Source organism: Carex rostrata, chromosome 22 (assembly GCF_964058835.1).
Source record: "Carex rostrata chromosome 22, lpCarRost1.2, whole genome shotgun sequence".
Taxonomy (NCBI): Eukaryota; Viridiplantae; Streptophyta; class Magnoliopsida; order Poales; family Cyperaceae; genus Carex; species Carex rostrata.
Window position 1 is genome coordinate 7648873 of NC_135939.1, and position 23574 is coordinate 7672446.

The window sequence follows — 23574 nt, forward strand, 5'->3', positions numbered from 1 at the left end:
TACCCGTTAATCGAAATGATGTTGATGTTGATGTTGATGCTATTGATGCCGTACCAGAAAGAGAAATGGAAATGGGGGATGAATACCAAGGGGTTTGGGAAGATGATGACTTATCAGATGGTGATGCAAATGTAGCAGGGTTGTCTAGGGCAGAAAAATTCCCGATTAGAGGTCGGGGGAATAAGCATCCGGTTGCCACATTCAACGACACCACAGCTTTCGAAGAGGCAGACATTAGTTTCTTTGGTCCTCGTGTTGTATACAACAAAGAACTTGCCGCAGGGCAAGTTTATACCAGCGTAGACGAGCTTGTAAAGAAAATATATGAGACTCATGTTCATGGCAACTGGGAATGTATAATACACAAAAGGGACCGAACAAGGTTAGTTGTGCTTTGTTCAACTCACCCGCACTGCGAGTTCCGCCTTTTTGCAACCCCTGCGGGTTCAGGGGAAGCATGGATGATTAAGAAGTGCGAACCACCTCATACATGCAAGTCTGCGTCCACAAGGACAGACCATTCAAATCTGACAGCATCACTAATTGCCGATGCAATTGAGGAGGACATTAAGTTGGATCCATCGATGAGCATCAAGGCGGTGGCTATGACCGTCAGACACAAATACAAATATGTAATCCCAAAATACAACAGGCTGTGGAGAGGTCGTGAACTTGCGATTTGCAGGATATTTGGTAGTTGGAAGGACTCATATGGCTATCTGGCACCATTGCTCCAGGCCATGGCAAGTACAAATGTCGGCACCGTATATGAGCGATGGCATGACCCTTTTTTTGATAAAGACGGTGTACTAATAGAGGGAGCTAAACAATTCAAGGGCATAGCATGGGCTTTTGGTCCTTGTATCCAGGCTGTGCCATACATCAGACCTGTTATCAGCATTGATGCATGCTTCATGTCTGGCCGTTACGAGAGGAGACTACTCATAGCATGCGCATATGATGCTGAGAACCAGCTGTTGCCTTTGGCGTTTGCAATTGTTCGTAAAGAGGACGGCGAGAACTGGGGATTCTTTATGCAGTTTTTAAGAAGACGGGTGATTGGGGAAGAGAAGTTTTTCTGTGTGATATCAGACCAGCACAAAGGAATAAAATATGTTTTTGATCGTGAAGATTACGGTTGGTCAACACGTACTGGCCAGTGTGTGCACAGGTTGTGTATGCAACACGTTGCGGAGAACCTTTCCAAGGCAACCGGAGGCGACACGTGGGTTACTGATACATTTAGATGGAATTGCAGAAAGAAAAAGCCGAGAAGGGTGGTAGAGATGACTAGCAGTTTTGCAAGGGTACATGCATTTCAATTGTTTACATATATTATTGTACTTTAAGAAAACAATTTTTTTTTACTACAATTGTTTACTTACATTATTCTATTTCCTTATTTTCTATGTAGTACATGCCAAAGGCAAATCTCTACTTAATGAAGGTGGGGAAAAATAATCCCCGAGATGTCAACGAAGATCCAGCATACGAGAAAATATATCAATCCCGGGATGGAGGTTGGCGTTGGGGAATTATGACCACCAACGGATCCGAGTCGCTGAATGCAGTATTCAAGCAGAGCCGGATGTTGCCTGTGGTTGCAGTTGTAGAGGACACATTCTACAAGTTAAATGCCTGGTTTCAGGAACGGCGTGCTAAGGCCGCAGAATTAATAAGGATGAACCAGTCATTTTCAACAAGGGTGGAGGAGAAACTAAGACGACACAGAGACAAAGGTGCAACCATGACCGTGATCCCGATGGGTAACGATGAAACAGAATTCGAAGTGCAAAATCCAAATGAGTACGTTCCTACCACCCGTAAACCAGACGGCACTATGGCGTTTGTCAAGAGGGCTTGCAAGTACGTGGTTAAATTCGGAGATGCCAGGGCGGTAACCTGTACATGCCAAGGACCCCAGCTAAGTCACATACCCTGCAGTCACGTGATGGCGGTATGCCGAGTGAGGAACTACTGTGAGGATCACTATGTTGCTGACATGTACCGTACCGATTACCTTGCTTCCACTTGGGGTGGATCTTTCCATTCTTATCCTGATCAGCATGAGTGGCCTGCATATGTCGGAGATAGAATATTACCTTCAGAAGGATGGATAAGAAAGGGAAGGAGGAGACACAAGCGTATTGTAATGACCATGGACGAGATGGGTGGTAGGCGACCGTCGGGAAATCGGGCTCGCCGTTCTGTTTCCGACAGGCGCAGGGCAGGTACGTAGAATTGTACAAAATTTATTTATGCTTTAATTATATTACTAACTGAATTGCATTGTTACATTTAGATGCAATAAACGAACACAACGAAAGAGAAAATGCCAGAGTTGTTGCTGAAGCAACCGGTAGAACACAACCCCCTCCTCCTGTAAGCCAATCATCTAGTAGCCAAGCCTCTACAAGTAATGCCGCACCTGCCACTGGTACCAGAAGAACTAGTCGTTTGTTAGGTTTATTCAGACGTGGTGGCAGATAAACTTGCTATTTTGCTTATGCGAATTGATTTATTTGGTATATGTGTATGTGTATGTGTGTGTGTGTGTGTGTATGTGTATGTGTGTGTGTGTGTGTATGTGTATGTGTATGTGTATGTGTATGTGTATATGTATATGTGAGTTTTTTTGTATGTGTATGTGTATATATGTATGTGTATATGTGTATGTGTATGTGCATGTGTGTATGTGTATGTGTGTATATTATACATATAGTTCACCAAAGAAATAAAAATAAAAATTAAAGTTATAAAAATTTACGACATCACTTCGTAAATATATCAAATATTATATTTTTTGGCATACACATACACATATACATAATATTTTATTTTTTGACATACACATATACATAAACCCAACACTTTTTTCAACAAAATTATTCAAATCAAAATACTAAGATTTCTCAAAAAAAAAAAAAAAAAAAAACCAAATTACTAATGGGGCGCCCCAGGGGGTGGCGCCTCACTTGGGGTATGGGCCGCCGGGCCCTGGGGCGCCTCACTTGGTGTTTTGGGCCGCCCCTGGTCCAGGCGGTCAGGGCATATTTAAAAAAAAATGAGGAACAGGGTTATTTTTAAAATTTTCTATTTTTTTAGGGATATTAATAAAAATGGCCGCTGTTCTGACAAACTGACTTTCGGCACCCATTTTGTTAAGAGAAAAAAAATCGACCTACCATTGAATTTGGCAGGAAAATTTGGCTTTGTAGTATTGTACTAAGCTGCCCTTCACACAATCACACTAAATTGTCGTGAGCACCAACTATATTTCTTGCTTTTTTTTCTAAAGAAGATATTAAAAGATACCAACCAAGACCAAGTACATTCATTTTATACATCCGATGTACAACCATCAACGACCAGTTGAAAGTTGAAACCAATAAATAGAATTCACCTTTTTAGTATTGATACCCTCTTGATTTTGTTAGTGTATGGCTATATTCACTTGTTTGATATTAAAAAGGTGAAAGAGACGCAGATACCCAAGCTAGCTATTTCAAAAAGTCTCCTTTTTCCTAGTTATTGTTAAAATTTAAACACCCACTTCCGTTACTTGCATTGCATGACCTCAAGAAAAAGCCAATTTACCTCCATATTTTTAATTTCTCGAAAATGTACATGCAAATACAAAAGTTAAGTGTTCTTTTTTACTTTGTGATTATAATATATCATGGTCAATGGCCCTTAAGCCAACACAACACTTACCTGTTTGAAGCCTTTGGGTGAAAATCAGCATCTAACTCCTCTGCAATAGTTAAAAAACCAAATTCAACATTTGGTTGTTAAATCAATTGAATTCCAGTGCAATCTACAGTAAGAATTGTAGAGGAGCTAGACCCCTTGCATGCTAGACTGTTACTGGAAAATATAAAATGCCAACTGAGTTATAACAGACGACCCCATGTTACCCCTTTCCTTCCTCTCTGTCTCTGACCTTCACAATCCCATTTCCCATTTCCCTATCCACATGAGATGAGATGAGATGAGACTGCTCAGTTGTTGAGTACTCATATGTGTCCTAGAGAGGGTTTCTGTGAAAGAAATAACAGAGAATAAAAACAAATTTGGTTTCCTGTTTCACATTTGGTGCATTTCTCTGCTCACCAACTAATTTGGCTCAGTTCATTCTGTGTCCTCTTCTTCTCTGTTCTTTGGTCTTGTACTAAAATAGAGTTTCTATCCCTCTCTCTCTCTCTCTCTCTCTCTCTCTCTCTCTCTCTCTCTCTCCATTTAGTGGTGTGTTAGGGATATTTCAGTTTCAGTTCTCACAAGTGAAACAAAAATAAGTGTAAATGGAGTTGGCAAAAGGTCAAGCACAAGAGCTAAAAGCTTCAAAATCTCTTTCTAAGGAGAGGTACAAGACCTCAAAGAGGTAATAATTTTTTATTATATTCGTACATTTGCTCTCTGTTTCTGTTGGAGTTTTGTTATTGAATTCATGGTGAGTTTCTTTGTTTTTTTTATTTTTAACAACAGCTTCTCTGGTGAGAAAGAAAGAAAAGCTTGTTTAGATTCCTCCATTAAAGTTACAAAACCCGTAACGGTAAGATTATTTGCAAAATTTCTTCTTTCTTTATATTTTTTCTTTTGTAAGAGTAGGCATGAAGTTTCTTATATATATTGAGTTCAATTTTCAGGATAAAGGAAGTATAAGGAAGCAAAGTGAGGCAAATAAGAAAGTACCTCAGAGTAAATTAGGCCAGAATCCCTTGAGGCAAGAGGTACATAAAAGGGTTTTAATCCAATTAATTAAGTCATATACACTCAATGCAAAAGGGAAAATTAATTTGATTTGGATTTAATTTATAGCAGATCCTAGAGCTTGAGAAAAGATTACAAGATCAGATGGGGGTTAGAGGTGCTCTTGAAAAGGCTTTAGGATATAGCCATGCTTCAATTTCTCTATCTACTGATTCTTCCATGCCTCAGGTACTCTACTTTCTATATTTTGTTCATATTATCACTGATAATTTTTCACATTTGATCCTAATTTGTGTATTCTACTTTTAAGCCTACAAAGGAATTGATAAGAGAAATTGCACTACTGGAATTGGAGGTGAAGCACCTGGAACAGTATCTCCTAACACTCTATAGAAAAGCATTTGACCAACAAATCCCCAATTTATCCCCAAAAGAATCTCAGTTGTTGTCCCCAATAACTGAAATCCCTAAAATCAGGGAGAATTCTCCTAAAACCAAGAAATTAACCCAGCAGCAGAAATTTCAGAAGAAGAACTTCAAAGAACCAAGACCCAATCCAATTACAGATGATTGTGTAATGGTTCGTCAGGATAAGTTATTAGATCAGGGTCCAGGAATCAATCGCAGCCACTCATCTCTATCTCAACGTGCCGTTTGTTCCGCCAGGATTTCACCCTCCGAGGAGAGCCTTGCAAGGGCGCTTAGATCTTTTCACTCGCAACCATTTTCTTTTCTGGAGGTAATTTTTTGGTACCGGGTTGGTTTCTTTAGCTACTAAATGTTATAGCTTCATACGCCTCTAATCCACAAAGAAAAAGAATGTTCCTAATTGATTGATACGTGTAGCTTTGTTTCATATTCTATTCAGGGTTTTAATGGATTTAGTACAAGCAATGTCAGTATATATTTTTCATAATTAACTTATTTTTTCCTTTTTCTATTACAGGACACAGAAAATGACAGCTCGGGTGTTATAAGCCTAGCTGACTATCTCGGTACGAACATAACAGAGCATGTACCAGAGACACCGAACAAAATTTCAGAAGAAATAGTTCGTTGCATGGCAGGTGTATATTGCAAGCTGTCAGACCCACCATTGGTTCACCATGCACCATCCATTTCTCCTGCTTCTTCTTTCTCTTCTACAAGCGCATTTTCACCTCAGTACTTGGGAGGTGACTTGTCAAGCCCAGGTTATAAAAGGGAGTCCACTCTTGATTCTAGGTTGATAAACCCATTTCGAGTCGAGGGTTTGAAGGAATTTAGTGGACCATACAATAACATGGTAGAGGTGCCATTAATTTGTAGAGATCAAAGGAGGCTAAGGGAGGTTCAAGATCTGTTACAATCTTACAAGTGAGTTTCTATTTAGTTTATGGAATTTATATATATAGGTCTTAAATTATTTTGGAAATATCAATGGATTTGTTCAAAGTTACTCTTCAGCTATGAGGCAGGGACACTTAATAGAGTTGTGTCGTGTTCATATCCGAAAGATATCATGACTGTGGTTTTACAGCGACACTCATGTTTTCATAGAAATTGAACTCCAAATGACTTGTATTTTGTACTACATAGCTTTGTAAGAATGAGGGGCATTTTTGTCCCAATTAAACATATGAATGTATGAAATTGACATTATTAATTTTGTATTCATTCATAAACAAAAAAGGAAATTTTTATGCGTTTGGAATTCTATAATTAGATTTAAATTGTTGTTTCAGGTTGCTTGTTTGCCGATTGGAAATGGTTGATCCAAGAAAATTGAAGAATGATGAGAGGCTTGCATTCTGGATCAATATACATAATGCTTTGTTGATGCATGTAATAATCTTATTCTCCATTCTAGACCCCTATAGATATTTTCATAGGCACATCTATTCTTATAAAACACTGTATTTATGATTTGAACAGGCATACTTGGAGTATGGCATTCCTCAAAACAACCTGAAGAAAACATCACTTCTAATGAAGGTACTTGTTACTTTGTGATTTAAGATGAAATTTCTGTACAATGGCTCTGACAAAAAACTGTAATTTTCTCCAAACAAAGTTACAATTTTTAGCTATTTTTCCCAATTTAGGCAACATGCAATGTGGGAGGACAGCGTATAAATGTTGCAACAATTCAAGGATTCATTCTGGGATGCCATACTTATTGCCCTGGACAGGTACATAGTAATGTACCACTTTTTTTTATTTAAAGAAGATGGAAAAAAAACTGGTATCATATAAAGAACTGTTAGATCCATAAAACCAATAACTATTGCAAAGTCATACATGCTAGGAATCACCGTTGCATTTTCACTTTAAAACTATAGTTCCTTTTTGGTGAAATTGTTGACTGCTAATTATTTAATCTTCAAACATGTAAAAAAATATATATATTTATTTGCCTAGAGGTTACATTAATGTTTTTTTTTTATATATATTTCTGTAGTGGTTCAGGACTTTGCTTTATTCAAAATTGAAAAGCAAGGGAGCGAACGAGTTGCAAAGTTATGCGATAAACCATCATGAACCTCTATTACGGTTTGCACTCTGCTCAGGCAGCCATTCTGATCCAGCTGTAAGTTTTCTCCGATACAAGTAAAATGTATGATTAAGAGATCTAAACTGTTTAATTATGATTTGAATGCTAATTTCCTTTTGCACTTTAATTAGGTAAGAGTTTACACCCCAAGGAGACTGTGTCAACAGCTGGAGGCGGCGAAAGAGGAGTTTATGCGTGCAACTGTTGGTATATGGAAAGAACAAAAGATCCTTTTACCGAAGGTGGTCGAATCATACGCTAAAGATATAAAATTGACTTCACAAGGTCTAGTTGAGTTGGTGCAGAGGTATCTACCCGAGACGCTTCGGATGGCTATGCAGAGGTGCCAACAAGGCAAATCAAGTAAAATCATAGAATGGGTGCCATACAATTTGAGTTTTAGGTACTTGCTAGCTAGGGATGTGGCTTTTCCTCATCTCAATTGACAAATTAGGTTGTCGCATTTTTATTTTTTTTGCCATTAGAATTTGCTGTGAAGAAAATGATATTGTGTAGCAGAGATTGGCTGACTTTTTGTAATCATTTGTAGATAAATAGGAAGAAGTAAAAAAAAAAAAAAAATGCAAACTACGCCTAGCTAACTTGATGTAAGATTCTATAGTTTGATAGTAGTGCTTTTTGTGACATCTTGTTTGATTAAAGGTGACGTGGAAGTTGCATGTTGATAGTACCTATGAGGGTTTGAATCTATAACATCTAGATGATCACTCTATATGGTAGTGCAAGGCATGGTCAGAAAGTGGGCCTGAAGCCCAAAATGAGCCCAATATTTATACAAAGGGAATATACTTGTTGAGGTTACTCGACATGGAGGGATGTTATTTGTAGACTAAACCCAGTCCAGTTTACAACCCATAAGATTAGGCGATGCTGCTGCTAAAACTTAAATTCTGATGAAATAATACAAACTCTGAATTTGATCAAATTCCAACTAATTGCAAAAATTACGAGTCAATTGGAGTGCTGTATTAGGGTTATAAATGCTCTATTATCTTGTCATATGGAGACACTACTAGAGTGCTCCAAACACCTTCAATTAGAGTGTTGTATTGGGATTATAAATACCCTATTATCTTGTCATCTGGAGACACTACTAGAATGCTCCAAACACTTTCAATTGGAGTGTTGAATTAGAGTTGTAAATGCCCTATTACCTTGCAATACGGAGACACTAATAGAGTGCTCCAAACACCTTCAATTGGAGTATTGTTTTAGGGTTCTAAATGCCCTAAGATCTTGCCATAGAGACACTACTAGAGTGCTCAAAACACCTTCAATTAAAGAGTTGTATTAGGGTTATAAATGCTCAATTATCTTGCCATCTGGAGACACTACTAGAGTGTTGCAAAAACCTTCAATTAAATTGTTGTATTAGGGATGTAAATGTCCTATTATCTTACCATCTGGAGACACTACTAGAGTGCTCCAAACACCTTCAATTGGAGTGTTGTATTAGAGTTGTAAATGCCATATTATCTCGCCATATAGAGATACTACTAGAGTGCTCCAAACACCTTCAATTGGAGTGTAGTATTAGGGATGTAAATGCCTTATTATATAGCCATATAGAGACACTATTAGAGGGCTCCAAACACCTTCAATTGGAGTGCTATATTAGGTTTGTAAATGCCTTATTATCTTGCAACCAGGGGACACTACTAGAGTGCTCCAAACACCTTCAATTGGACCATCTCTTTGCTGTGATACTTGAGGTATAAATTGGTCAAATATTGTTTAGAAGCAGGGAGGGTGATAATAATGTTGAATGGGCAAAAATATGGTTTCATTAAACCAAGTAGAGGGCTAAGATAGGGATGCCCGCTCTCTCCCTATCTTTTCATATTGGTGACTGAATTCTTGACAAAAAGTTTGCAAATATCACAGCAAAGAGGCATCATAAAAGGAGTTTAATTGGCATATATTGCACCAGTGATAACTCATTCCATGTATGCGGATGACCTGGTTTTAATAGGTCAGGCAAGTGTTATAGAGGTAGAGGCATTCAAGGCTGTTTTGGATGAATTTGCGGAATATATAGGCCTATCTATTAATCCAGATAAATCGACAATCTGGTTTAGTCATGGGTGCAATGAGGAATGAAAAAATGGAATCAAAGCATTGCTAGGGGCTGCTTAAGCAAGGGACAGCGAGAAATACCTCGGGGTATATATTGCGCAGGACCAAGCACAGGAAGACATGACACATGACCTGCTAGTGAATAGATTTCATGGGAGACTAGCGGGATGGAAACTGAATATGTTGTCATATGCAGGGAGATTGGCTCTGATCAAGTTAGTTTTGATCTCTCTCCCGGTTTACTCAATGTCAATAGCGCAATTGCCAAAAAAGACAGTGATTGCAATCACAAAATTAATCAGGGATTTTCTTTGGGGTAAGATTGATGGGGAAAGGTACTTGGTACCGATTGCGTGGCACAAAATATGTTGTAGTGTAGATGAAGGCGGATTGGGTATCCGGAACCTTGAAATGTTCAACAAATCTCTCCTCCTCAAGATAGTATGGCAACTAGCTGAGGATCAGGACATAATTTGGGTTAAAATAATGAAAGCAAAGTATTATTCGAGGGGAGGATTTTAGGCTATTCAAAATAGGGGTGGTTGCAGTAAGCTCTGGAAAACGGAACAAAACCTGAAGGGGACTTTCAAGGACCAGATCATGTGGTGTATAACAGATGGCACAAAGATACCGGCGCTCAATCAGCCATGGTATGAAGGGTGGGAAGTGATATCACCATATTTGATCTATTGTTATGACCAATTCCTGTACCAAAATCTGCATTTTAAACCATCAAATAGCGTCTATTACATTGAATATCTATAGAATGTGGTACTGCTACGCTTTCATTCTTATTTTGCAGAAAACTGTCGAAATCAGGGAAGTTACTGACATTCTGAGACTCCGATGCGAGTAGCGTTTAAGATTCAATAATATACACCTATGAGTTTCTCTCAAAAAAAAAACTAATAAATTCTAATAGTATAGTGGGATCCGTGTGTATCCTCAGTTAGCGCACCAATTTAATTTGGTGCGCCGATTAATTCTGTGTGACCGTGTGGGTGGTAAAATTTGAAATATGGTTTAATTACGAATTATTAGGGTGTTAAGTAAAAAAATTTCGGCTTTTTTGCAATATTTTTGTAGACATGTGAATGTGTGATTTTTTTATGACTTATAAAAGCAGTATAAAATTGAAACCTTTTTACTTGGGCACTGTTAGTTAAAAATCTTTAATATTTGGAATTTAGTAGGTACACTGTCAAATAAAACATCCACCATAATATACGAGGGTTTTTAGGGTTTGGGAAATGGAGGGAGCGGAGATAGGCCTGGTATTGGCCCATGCGGCGGAGCTCAGGTCGAAGATTAGTGAATGCATCAAACGAAACGGTGGCGAGAGGTTGGCAAAGAGCAAAATATACGATGAAGAAGAAGAGAGAGACGACGAAGAGGAAGGAGACGTCGAACAAGAGGCTCTCCTTGCCATATGCGATGCGCTAAAATCGCTTGAGGATCAGCTCACGCAATTACAGGTATTTTCTGGTTTTATTTCTCTGTTGTTTCAGTATTTTTTGTAGATTTTGTTTGGTTTCCTTCAGTTTTTGATGAAGGAAAGCTGTTGAACTGTATTTTGTAATTGTTCTGAGTATAACTCCATGTCAACTATATACTTTTGGTGCCGGATGGTTTCAGCCTAACATGAGCCCCAATTAAATTTAGATGCTGTATATGCCCAGTGTTAGTTCGGGTCACTGCTACATTCAAAAGTTTATACTTTTAGAAAAATTCAGATAAGATTTTTTAATATTGGCAAGGTTTTTAATCTGTTAAAAATAGAAAGAGATTTTGAAAAAAAGGTTTCCACTTTAGTAAGCTTCTTCCAAAGAAAATCTAAGAGATAAATACAATTTTAAACAAATTAATTTGATTTAGGCAATATCCTGCATGGTTGTAAGAATTGATCAAAATCATCCCTTAATTCTCATTGGGGATTAAATATTTCTCCTCCAATATAATCGTTTAACCAGCCTCTTACAATTATAAAGCAAGTAGGAGAAAATACTTTTGGGTACCGAGGGTTTTTCTATATTAAAGAAAATAAATTACAAAAACCGACTGGTTTATTTTGGTTGTTTTTCATGCTTTAATACAAAAATCAAGTCTGGTCTATTGATTCTTTTGTGATCTTAACTGTAATTTGGTTGGAAGCTGTCTGGCATTAATTTTGCCATTCAGAATGCTTGTGTGTGTTGCCTTTAGCACACTGCCTCCAAAATCATTCCGGACATAACAGAAACTCTGCAAACAAGAAATACCCATTCATGCCCCTGGAAAACCACATTGATTTGAGTTGCATAGGTGCACATGTAAATTCGGTACTTAATGTCTACACCTATCTACACTCCCATTTTCCGAGGTTGAACTTTGAAAATTTATATGGTTGTAAAATAGGATCTTCAACAGCAACAGAGGTATGAAAGGGAAACAATCCTGAGCCAAATTGATCGAAGCCGAAGGGTTCTTCTAAGCAAGCTGAGAGAGTACAAGGGACAAGAATTTGAAATCATCAATGAGGCTGCTGCCTTTGCTGGCGAGACCTTCGACCCTGAGGAGTGGCCCCCACTTTTCTCTCCCCACCCATTCTCCAATGATACATACCCTTCAAGCCTTACCAAGGCATTCCCGAATGATACAGCTAAAAGCCCTATGAATGAACCGGTAAAATGCCCAGATTCAAAGGGAAAACTGGGTATGTGGTCTTTTGTGGGTTGGGTTGTTAAAACCACCCTTACAATTGTCGGGGTTGTGGTAGCTGCCAGGGTTGCTGGGTACAAACCGGTGCTGCTAAAAGAAGGGTCGGAAGTCGAAGTGGCCTCCTTGCAATGTCCGCATGACAAATTGCTCGTGGTAGAGAATGGTGTGGCCCGTTGTGTGGCCAAGAGAAGAGTGACTGCTCCTTTTGTGTCAGGTGTGAAGGAACCAAATAGTTTGTATGGATTGGGTTGAGATCTATTAGTGGTACATAATTTAGTATGCTTTCATTTGCTTTGTCAGTATGGATGAATATATTGCATATATGTATGGTTCTCTGGTAATATTCAAGTAGCTACTTCAATGTTAGACTTCAGACAGAGTTCGGACTTTTTCTGAAGTAAATGTTAAACTGTTGGCAAGTTGCACTATATTTTTTGTATGGAATTATATGAAGCTCGTGTATGTTCAAATGTGTACTAAACAATACAACCGCCAAGTGCGTATTTTAAGGAGTCTGAAAAATGAGTTTGAAGATTGAAATAGCTGTTAAAATGCAATTAATTTGATCGAGTAACTGTCAATAGTTATATCGTAACTTGCATTTACAAATATATATGCGTCAATATTATAGACAATTGTGCATCTCCATAATAAACATGTGTGATCAACATAATGAGCAAGTGTCAATTCTAAAGTACTTTAAAATTTTATAGTTGTTTACAAAATATGTTCATAGGTGGTGGTTATTTTGTCTGGTTTTTTATACTTGTAAAATATTTCAGAGCAAATGAGGGATCGAGGTGTGATGTGCTTATCAACAAGGTTTGGTGAATACAACTCTAAAAGTCTATTAGATTTGACCGTTGATTATGATTTTTTAGATATTTCACCTCTCGTGTACTCCACCAAAATGGAAACTACAAATTTTCAAATCTATCCACCCCTAATTATCTATCTGATGTGAATTTGGACGGTGGAGATCATGGCACCTACGCATTCCACACCTCTTGGCCTTTCATATTATTTTTCGATACTCCATAATTTTCATAAAGAAAGTGTATATATATTGCAGACTCTAATTAATGTTATTAAAGCTTAACAAAGAAAGCTTAAGAAACCATGCATGACTGCCCACTGGAAACGGTTTCCCAAACAGCACAAGGAAATTAATTAATTAATGACTAGAAAACACCTGGAATGATAACATTATCTCATCTCTAAAGCGTTGAACCAATGTATATATATTTTCCTTATAGCAATTAATAGTTTGTCTAATGCACGTCCGTGCTCCCTGTTAACATTTGGAAAACCATTTATTGTTTTATGTACATGTATTCTTCGTGTACCAGCCAATCATGCCCATAGAAATTAAGCTAATTTTTGACCAACCATTATGTGCTACCATGTTAATTCATGTTAACCTAATTAATTAATTTTTCAAAACAAATGGTACAAGGTTTGATGGCTATATAAACATCATGCTAAAGAGTATCAACTCCAAGCAAATTTAGCTGATCACAGGAGTTCTCCAAAAGAAGAATAGGAATCATTTTTCCTGTAAAACAAAGCAGAGAAGCAAAATGGTCATCACTGCTAGGCAGGAGGCTCTTGTTGTAAGCTCATGGAATGAGATGAAGGATGATGCCCCGACTTATGCCCTTAAATTATACTTAAGGTACATACCGTTTATTTCCTCAAATCTCTTTTGTACATTTGAGCATCTTTTGTATTTTTAATTTACACTAAATTACTGTATTACAATTCATGGTTTCATTTTTTTTTTTTTTCATTTGAGCAAGGCTTTTTGAGATTATTCCATCGGCAGTGAAGAGGTTTTCCTTCCTTCGGGACTCTAATGTACCTCTTGAGAAGAATGCTAAACTGAAGGCACACGCTGCGGGGGTCTTTGTCATGGTACTTTATATCTGTTTGTTTTAATCACATATTACCAAAATATATATTATAGAAGATACGATGTCAGGGAGAAAGAGAGAGAGGGGCAAAGAGACAAATTTGATGAATAATTATAGAACTTGATCTTGATTACATAGAGTGCGTACAACTAATTTATAAACTATAATCTAAAACTGGAATTTATTTTGAATGCAGACATGTGAAGCAGCAACTCAACTGAGAAAGACTGGAAGGGTCAATATGGGAGCCAACACAAACATGCAGCATTTGGGTGCAGTTCATTTCAAGGCTGGCATTAAAGATGTACACTTTGAGGTATGCTTGCTAGCTAGGTTTTCTTTGTCTTTCAATTTAAATAATACATGTGTTGAAGATGCACAAGCAATTCATGATATAAATATTTGTTCAGATTTTGAAGTTTGCACTGGTGGAGACGATAAAAGAGGGAGTGCCATACATGTGGTCTGAAGAGCTGAAGGAAGCCTGGTCTGAATCTTATGATCACCTTGTTGCCGCCATCAAGGCCGAGATGTAATGCTCGATCTTATCAGAACCACCGCACTACAAAATTTCTATATACATGTGCTTATATGCGACGCTGCTTTTGGCCTTTTCTCGTGTTTTGTTTTTTATTTCATTTGTTTAATTTGTTTTTGTTGTGGACCTTATTTTCTTATCGATCAGCTTCAAAGTCTTGTAATTTAATTTTGAATAAATTGAACGTTATGATATGTGCTTGGGTTTGATAATTCTTAAATTTAGACTGTATCCACAATACCCACAGTTGTATGAAATGAAAACGCGCAATTTGAAATTTTGAACCATTATTATCTAACTTGTTATTAAATTGAATATAAATATATTTTATAAATAAAATGAGTAAAGTACCATAGCCGGAGAGATCTTTTGAGTGTTTAGAATATCGGAGAGAAATTAGTATGCATTGATGAACTGAAATAACAAAGTAAAATAGGCTAACTTATCAAAACAAAAAATCATTTGATAAAAATTGTGAGTCTATCCAGATTAGAATTTGGACAATTAATATCATATTAATTTCACAATCAAGTATTTTCACTCAAATACATGTCACAAAATGAATCAATTCAAGGTCTCAACAAAGCTAGTATAAATTTCTAGCTTTGTTGATTCTAATTTTTGTATTGATATCAATGCAAAAATTAGAATCAACAAAGCTAGAAACACAGAATGATGAGAAGTTGAGAACTGAACTAAACATTTTTTTTTAGTGGACTAAACGTACTAAGGGTTCAAGCAATCGAATCATACTGTACCGAGGACCGAGGTTGATCTTGACTAGCTAGTTGGACGAGCTAAAAAGCTAATTAAGAAAAAAAAAGCGATATAATACCGGTACAAAAGTAATGTCGAAAGAGAAATTTCATCTTAAATTCACGAGCAAAACGTGAAATTAAAGATTAAATTAATTTCAGGACAGATGTAAAGTGCAATTCACTTGTACTGCGGATCCTCCAATAACCACCCTGACACCCACACTGACATCATCTGTTGCAATTAACAGACGAGGTATTAACAAAGATGGCTCGAATTCTCGCGAGTCAATCTCTAACCGGGGTCTTTAGCTTGAAACCAGAGTTAGGTTCAAGTCGGCTTGATATATCTATGAGCCAAGTTCATCTTGAATCAGGCTCGCTTCGACTCGGTTCATTTACAGTTCAAATATTATTAATTGCAACTCTAACTTGAAGCATTTTATGTGGCAAGGGGTGTCCGAACAGAAAAAGAAAATGAATTTGGTGAATTGGCCCTTGGTGTGTACACCGAAACAATTGGGGGGCCTGTGAGTGACAGACTTGAAGTAGTTCAATACCGCTTTACTGTTGAAGTGGCAATGGCAGTGGTTATCACCTGAAGCGAGACTCTGGAAAACGATACTCAAAGCCACAAATGCAGACCCATACCCTATACCAAGAGCATACCTATTTGAAGTAACACATAAGGAAACTTATCAATTTCTATCCATGTCTATCACAAGGCAGCTAGGAAATGGGAAGACAGTATTGCTATGGGACCACAATTGGGGAAAAGGAATCTTAAAATACAAATTGCAGGTTCTGTATACCTATGCATGGGATACACACATAACACTAGACAGGGCAGTCAAAACACAAATTCAATTTCGAGGCGAATTATCAACATTGGCACAAAGCCAGCTTCAAACATTCCACACAGCACTAGCTTGGGCATCAGAACAGATCAGTGAGGGGGTAGATACAGTTACATGGAGGGGCAATCTGGGAATTTTTCTGTTAAAAGTGCTTACATGGCACTAAAGCATGGACCCACAATTGAAAGCTCACTCAAACAAATCTGGAATGTGAGTTTTTGCATGGCTGATGAACCTAAACAGGATCCTAACAATAGACAACTTGATGAGGAAGGGTTGGACTATGGTTAATTGGTGTGTAATGTGCAAAAGGGATGGGGAATCAGTGTTACATTTGTTCAGTAAATGTGGTGCAACAATGGAGCCGTATGAAAAGGCAACAAGCCTAATGGGAATAGAACCACATGAATTTCAATCAAAGGAGATGCTAAACAAACATTGCAAGGCAGAGATCAGATCATTGATTGTAATCACACAGTTTGTGACATGGCGAGAAAGGTGCAGCCGTATATTTACTGGTACAAATAAAACAGTGGACCAGCTGCCACAGGAGATAAAACAACCGTTGGAGTACACAGATAACGCGAGAATATAGGCTCACAGGAACATATGAGCAAAACGATTTGTGCTGATTTACATTTTTTTTTTAGTCTCCTTGTCTTTGATAGGAAAGGAGATTATTTTCCCTACTGTTTTCTTGCATTTATGTTTTATAGCTCAACTTTTTTGAGCGAATTGTATCTTATTTCCAATTTTGTTACAAACTTTCTGTAACTTTTTATCAGTAATCAAACAGGGGCGTGACCCCAGTTTCTTTCTCAAAAAAAAAAAAAAAAAAAAAAATTGCAACTCTAACTTGCGGTGGAGCATTACTGACCTCTTTCATGCTTTGGCTCTACCTTCTATACTTAAAAATGAGAAAAGTAAAATCAGGGCATATTGGCAATCCTAGGAGGTGATACCTTTTCAATTTGGAATTTCGATGGGAGAGATGCATATGAGGTTATTGTAAGTGGATGCCATGCAAGAGTTTACAAAGCTATTTTAGCTTCAGACAATGTTACTGTAGCAGTAAAGAAAATCCAGTTATCAGGCGGTGAAACCTCACTGGACGTTGAAGCATTCCACAGAGAGATTCACACTATAACTCAAATTCAACATCGCAACATTGTTAAATTACTTGGCAATAATGCTGCATCGCCTGTGTTCTAAGAAGCCTGCCACCTTGCCACCGCAGTTCAGGCCGATAAGCACATCTTCAATGGAATCCAGAAATATATACTGTTTTCAAGGTTGCAGATTGTTTATTTTCATCAATTGTACTTTTTTTAAACCCAGTTTGTACCCAATTTCTCCACAAAATTATATCAAATCATACATCATTTGGTGACCATTTTGAAACCACAAATTAATTTGATATATAATTATATATAATAAAGGTACCGATATAAATCTCAAATATTAGAAGCTGGCTAGTAAATATAAAATATAAATGGTATTCACAAATTATGAAGCTAGCACCCAAATATCAGAAATCATAATGAACACTATAAACTACCAGAAAAATAATTATATGAACACTAGAATTCTAATTTCAATTCTAATCATCAGAGGTTTCATTGGAAGACTCTATAACGGCCAGGGGCGGAACTAGAAAATTTAAATAGAGGGGGCTAATCTATAAAATGTAATATATAAAAAACAAAAAAAAAAAGGTGGCTAATGGGAATTCATGACATCACACATAATAACTAGAACTCAAACCACTAGACTACAAACAAACATTTGTTATTTTATGAGGAGTGCTAGACTATATAAAAGTTCAAAAAACTCAAAAATTTAACTAAAGTTTAATATACATAATTAAGAATTTCAAAATCATAAAGTGACTTAGCACCCCTGATCAATACATAAATCCGCCCCTGATAACGACATCTTGAAGATAACATGCAATAATTATAATGATCTTTAACTTCACTTGGATCTTTTCTTTATCTTTAAACTGTAATACCAGCATATCTGACCTTACCCACGTAATAATACAACTTTGGCATGCCGCATGCATAATTGTAGTAATGTACATTAGGGTCTCTCTTTGGACAGCTCAGAGACGATTATACTCACGTATTTTTTTTTTCTTCTGCATATTAGCAATTGCACATCTCCCAAAAATCAAATTATAGAACGGTCCAGGTCATGACACCTATCCATTCCACACATTTGGGTACCCAGTACGTACTTCCAAATTTCCGATGGCCTTTCACATGTAGCTAGATTGGGTAACAAAGAAAGTGTAAAATGGAAACCTTAACATAATTAAGGCTTGATAAGAAAGCTTAATAAACCATCGGTATGTACCCACAGGAAACAGCCTTCCTAATCCTAACGACACAAGGAAATTAATGACTAGAAAACGCCTGGAGCAAACCAGAAAACGGCTTTCCTTGTGCAGCCAACAATATTTGGAGAACAATATATTTAATATTTTCTGTGTACTCTTTGTGCACCCAGGGTGGGTATATACTGCTACTCACGTCCATGCTCAACCTTTTGACCAACCCATTATATATGTGCTACCATGTTGATGTTAATTATTATCCTAATTATTATTCAAAACAAATGGTACGAGGTTTCGAGGCCTATATAATTAAGCATTCTGCTAAACAGTATTAACGACATATTAAACAAAATATATAGCGCCCTGATCACATTTGTCTTGTAAAATCAAAGGAGGTAAGCAAAATGGTTATCACTGCTAGGCAGGAGGCTCTTGTTGTGAGCTCATGGAACGAGATGAAGGACGATGCTCCGACTTTTGCTCTCAAATTATACCTCAAGTATGTACATGCATTATTTGTTCTTTCAAATATCTTATATTAATTGTATCAATTTACACTAAATTGCTATGTTAAAGTTTTTAATTTATGTACTTTGTTTTGAATTGAACCAGGCTCTTTGAGATTATTCCCTCAGCAGCGAAGAGGTTTTCCTTCATTCGTGACTCTAATGTACCTCTTGAGAAGAACGTTAAACTCAAGGCACATGCTTTGGGTGTTTTTGTTATGGTACTTAATTTAATGTTGTTTTTGTTTCTTTCAATACCATTAATCACATAAAACCAAAATTAACTATCCAGTTTCTACAACAGGTTTTTATTTTTCATTAGAAAGGAGTTCCAAATTTTTACAACAAGAAAAGTTCATAAAAATGTAATATATTACTAAGTTTTTTTTTTTAGGAAAAAAATGCCACAAAACAAAATTCTAATGGAATGGTTCTAGGATTTTTCATATATTGCATCATTTTGCATCATATTATCAAGTTTTAGATCGATATAATCTAAATTTATAATTTGCTCTGAATGTAGACATGTGAAGCAGCCAGTCAGCTTAGAAGGACTGGAAGGATCAATATAGGAGCCAATACAAGCGTGCAACATTTGGCTGCAGTTCACTTCAAGGCTGGCATTAAAGATGTACACTTTGAGGTATGCTAGCTAGTTCTTTATTTTTTTCTTTTTCTTTTTCTTTCAAAGTAAATAATACATATGTTAAAAAGAGGAGAAGTCTCAATGCCTATGTTTTGAACTTTGAAGCATGAGCTGTTTATTAAATCTTTCTCTTCAGATTTTGAAGTTTGCACTGTTGGAGACGATAAAAGAGGGAGTGCCATACATGTGGTCTGAAGAGTTGAAGGATGCATGGTCTGATTCTTATGATCACCTTGTTGTCGCCATCAAAGCCGAGATGTAATGCTCTTATCGGGACTACAACACTGTAAAGTTTTTGTTTATATACGTGTGTGTGATGGAGATTTTGGTTTCGATCTCTCATATTTTATTTTTTTATTTTGTTGTGTTGTTATATTGTGGATGGTATTTTCTCATATTGGTTTTTGGATGTGTAATTTAACTTTGAAATAATTTGATACATTTTTTGTTCTAAAATTGGAATTTTGAGTAAATCTTGATTGTTATAACTTGCTCAAGAATTAAAAAATTTCTTGGTTATATTATTTTCGTGGCATTATGTTTTTTTACTTGATTATCCGGTACAGTGTACTGTGTATCAGATAAAGAGTAAAGTTGGAACTTCAAAGACAGATTAGGATGCTAGGATTTCAGACCAGTCACAGTTTTGGAACTAACTCTTTTTTCCTTTTTGTGAAATAACATAATATATTCTCAATGCCACATTGACGAACTAAAAATTGTTCTACGAAAAATTTTTTTTTTGAAGAAAAAATATATTTTTTTTGAACTAAAGTAATGACTGTGTAAAAATTATACATTCATCAAATTTTAGAAATGCTAAAATCTAGTACAATGAAAAACAACACGAATTAATCCAGCAAAAATGAAATATATATTTTAGCATTTGGACACAATTAACCCTGTGAAAATAAGCACGCTATGCTAGTAAACAAAATTGGACATTTTAGTATTTTTTTCAATGGCGGTCGGGCACGTGCTCGGTCAGGCCTGGATTTAAATGAGGGATTGCTGCAGATGGGTCCACTCAATGACAGAAGGGGCCCGCACGACGAGAAATGGAGAGGAAGCGCTCCGGGTAACAGGAGGGTTCCCAGGATGAGTTGTTAAGGATCTGTTATACAGATCAGCGATATTTCGCTGATTTGGCAAAACACGTGGCGATACTCCTTTGATTAGAAAAATTTGTTTAACCATTTTCTTTGATTCGTTTTCTGTTACGATCGCATATAAAAAAATCTAGTGATGTATGGACTCAGATTATGCTATTGAATAAGAATTGTGTGGTTTCTACCAATCAATTTTATTTACTGTTCTTTTGTATCCGTAATTCGATTTCTTGGAAATTAGATCCAATTGTTCGTGCAATTTTCTCATCTCTGAGCTTCGTGCGATCAAGGACGTTGCAGTATCTATCCTCCTATCATTTGTTGAGTACATCTTTCAATTTCATTATATATATTGTGACAAAACCATCTAAATTGTACACTCTGACAAGTCCGCAACTGCAGTTAAGGTCGATCAAGCAATCAATGAAAGAAATATATACATCTTGTCTCGGCACATTTAATTGCATATTATATATTTCTTATTGCACAATTGCACAAATCATTAATTGCAATTAGCAATTCCCAGCATCCAAGTCTAATTCAACTGTATCAGAAGATACCCTTATGGTTTTACATCACACTAAGGTAGAATAAGAAAAGCTATAGCCATGCCCAGTTGTTAATTGAATTACCAATACAGAGATAAAACTGAGCCTTTTATTTCAGCAGATACAAGGGAGAGTAATAAACATAACAAACAGTTACTACTGTGAAATTTATATCCTTGCTTTTCTATGCTGGTAGCAACTACCATGCTTTTCAAAAAAAAAAAAAAAAATTATATCCTTGCATTAGCCAGGCATTAGATATTACAAATGACAAGAAGGAAATGTTTGGTTTTATTTTGTTTTATTTTTCTGAAGTTGATGCAATTATGATGCATCTCGGCTACAAAATCAATTGACACTTTTTTTGGGTAAGTATCAATATTCAGGAGAAATAATAGTCAATTTTGAAGATGCTAGACATGAATAGATGAATGAACAGCAAAAAAACATATCAATAAAAACTCAATGTAACTAGACCTAATAAGCAGAAGAACGAAGAGATTGATTTTAATTATTACCTTGTTATTCAATTATCAAAAGCTATAATTCAGAAATACAATAAACTTGAACAAACATTAACATAAACTCCACTGATATGACAACGTATAACTAGAATACAAGTGTGATTTGTAAAGAAATTGTAAATGATCATGTCGGAAATATGATGAGGTGATCTGTAAGAGAACTACATCTCATTCTTGATAGCTAAAACAAGACGATCATAGGATTGAGACCATGCTTCCTTCAACTCTTCAGACCACATGTATGGTACGGCCTCCTTTATCGTCTCCAGCAATGCGAACTTGAGAACCTTAAAATCAAAACGTACAAGTCTAAATAATGCCTTACCATGCTGTATTAATTTTTTGGTTATACTTAATAAAACATGTTGGTCATTCGTTTTTTTTTTTTTAAACATTAAACACAAATAGAAAAAAAAAACTTATAAATCACCTCAAAGTGTACATCAGCAATTCCAGCCTTCAAATGAACTGAAGCCAAATGCTTCACGGATGTGTTGGCACCTACATCAACTTTCCCGGTCTTTCTCAGCTGCGTAGCTGCTTCACAGGTCTACAATCATATTAGTTCTTGTTAATTTAAAAATAAATAAAAAGTTAATAAAATTATAAGATCACTCAAGCACATGTATTAAGTTTCACATAGTTGTACCATAACAAAAACCCCCATAGCATGAGCCTTGAGCTTAGGGTTATTCTCCAAAGGCAGACTTGAGTCACGCAAGAAGGAGAACCTCTTCGCGGCTGATGGGATAATCTCAAAAAGCCTACACATGTTTAAAGAAAATCAATGATGAATACAGAAAATTTCAAGAAAGAAGCTAAATTTAATCCCATTAAAGTACTGTTGCAGAATTACCTCAAAAAGAATTTCAGAGCAAAAGTCGGTGCATCATCCTTCATCTCATTCCATGAGCTCACAACAAGAGCCTCTTGCTTTGCGGTGATAACCATTTTTGCTAACTTTTGTTTTTCACAATGGATTATAAATTTATAATCTCTTAACTGTAATATTTTGCTTTTGATGCTTGTGGAGTTCTGTTTGCAGTAGTGTGCTTATATAGGTACCAGTCAAACAAATCATGTATTATTAATTAAATTTATGATGGGATTGTGACGCCATGATTGTACCAATCTAATTAGACCAACTTATCCAATAATCCAAAACCAAATCCACTGGCTGTCAAAAGGTTTTGTGACAGGATGAAGATTTAGGCCTATGAGAAGCAAGTTGTTTTTTTTTTTTATGGTTAAGAAGAAGCAAGTTGTTGAATTATAGATCCTAGACGTGGGAGCAAATAGGTTGTCATCTGATAATTTCTTTAGTACAAAAAAATTGTTAACAACTTAATGTTCTCAGTGAGATACCCTGTATCTGTTACAATATTTGACCATCTCTCAAACGCTGATTATAATAATTGCAAGCATATGTTCCACAGACAGAAAACTATATACCAGCTGAAAGCTAAATAAACCCAAAAAAATCACAGTTGCTGCTGCTGCTGCTAATGCCAATGTTTAATTATAACCAGGTCAAATACTAGATGGCAGTTTGTCCTCAGAAATGAAAAAAATTAGTTTGAAAAGTCTTTATTTCTAATAAAAAATGAGAAGTGTTCTCTCAACACTATGATTCTCAATTAATTGACTAATCACAGCACTTGCTTTTCCATTATATTTAGATAATTCTCAGATAAGATATAACAGATTAATAAATATTATCAAATTTTGAAAACCATTTCAATATATTTTTAACTCTATAACTTTCTTTTCTTTATTTAGTAACATTTGCTAGCTATTTTACGT

The 23574-nt window shown here is 36.2% G+C and overlaps 6 protein-coding genes across 7 annotated transcripts; 5 read left to right on the forward strand and 1 right to left on the reverse strand.

Moving 5' to 3' along the window:
• Positions 1–4037: 4037 nt before the first annotated feature.
• On the forward strand, positions 4038–7831 carry LOC144574261 (electron transporter, putative (Protein of unknown function, DUF547)). 2 transcript variants are annotated; one of them, XM_078324184.1, is made up of 11 exons: positions 4038–4381; positions 4486–4552; positions 4647–4730; positions 4819–4938; positions 5021–5449; positions 5657–6066; positions 6435–6534; positions 6625–6684; positions 6795–6881; positions 7151–7279; positions 7375–7831. In XM_078324184.1, the coding sequence occupies exons 1-11, from the start codon at positions 4302–4304 to the stop codon at positions 7687–7689; spliced, it is 1881 nt and encodes a 626-aa protein (XP_078180310.1). In that variant the 5' UTR covers positions 4038–4301; the 3' UTR covers positions 7690–7831. The 2 variants fall into 2 exon arrangements, with proteins under 2 accessions (XP_078180310.1, XP_078180311.1); XM_078324185.1 differs by having other exon boundaries at positions 4223–4381; positions 4822–4938.
• A 2719-nt stretch (positions 7832–10550) lies between these two features.
• PDV2 (plastid division2) lies at positions 10551–12443 on the forward strand. The gene is made up of 2 exons (XM_078323775.1): positions 10551–10815; positions 11735–12443. Exons 1-2 carry the CDS (start codon positions 10591–10593, stop codon positions 12287–12289), a joined length of 780 nt encoding a protein of 259 aa, XP_078179901.1. The 5' UTR covers positions 10551–10590; the 3' UTR covers positions 12290–12443.
• A 1114-nt stretch (positions 12444–13557) lies between these two features.
• LOC144573981 (anaerobic nitrite reductase HB1-like) lies at positions 13558–14684 on the forward strand. Its single transcript, XM_078323780.1, has 4 exons — positions 13558–13712; positions 13837–13951; positions 14147–14266; positions 14361–14684. Exons 1-4 carry the CDS (start codon positions 13618–13620, stop codon positions 14484–14486), a joined length of 456 nt encoding a protein of 151 aa, XP_078179906.1. The 5' UTR covers positions 13558–13617; the 3' UTR covers positions 14487–14684.
• A 1530-nt stretch (positions 14685–16214) lies between these two features.
• On the forward strand, positions 16215–17312 carry LOC144573906 (MDIS1-interacting receptor like kinase 2-like). The gene is made up of 2 exons (XM_078323686.1): positions 16215–16386; positions 17053–17312. The coding sequence occupies exons 1-2, from the start codon at positions 16215–16217 to the stop codon at positions 17310–17312; spliced, it is 432 nt and encodes a 143-aa protein (XP_078179812.1).
• Positions 17313–18842: 1530 nt separating this feature from the next.
• On the forward strand, positions 18843–19852 carry LOC144573988 (anaerobic nitrite reductase HB1-like). The gene is made up of 4 exons (XM_078323787.1): positions 18843–18937; positions 19051–19165; positions 19468–19587; positions 19727–19852. Exons 1-4 carry the CDS (start codon positions 18843–18845, stop codon positions 19850–19852), a joined length of 456 nt encoding a protein of 151 aa, XP_078179913.1.
• A 2080-nt stretch (positions 19853–21932) lies between these two features.
• Positions 21933–22722, reverse strand: LOC144573986 (anaerobic nitrite reductase HBII-like). The gene is made up of 4 exons (XM_078323784.1): positions 22628–22722; positions 22421–22535; positions 22202–22321; positions 21933–22058 (listed from the first exon to the last, which is right to left on the reverse strand). The coding sequence occupies exons 1-4, from the start codon at positions 22720–22722 to the stop codon at positions 21933–21935; spliced, it is 456 nt and encodes a 151-aa protein (XP_078179910.1).
• Positions 22723–23574: the final 852 nt, after the last annotated feature.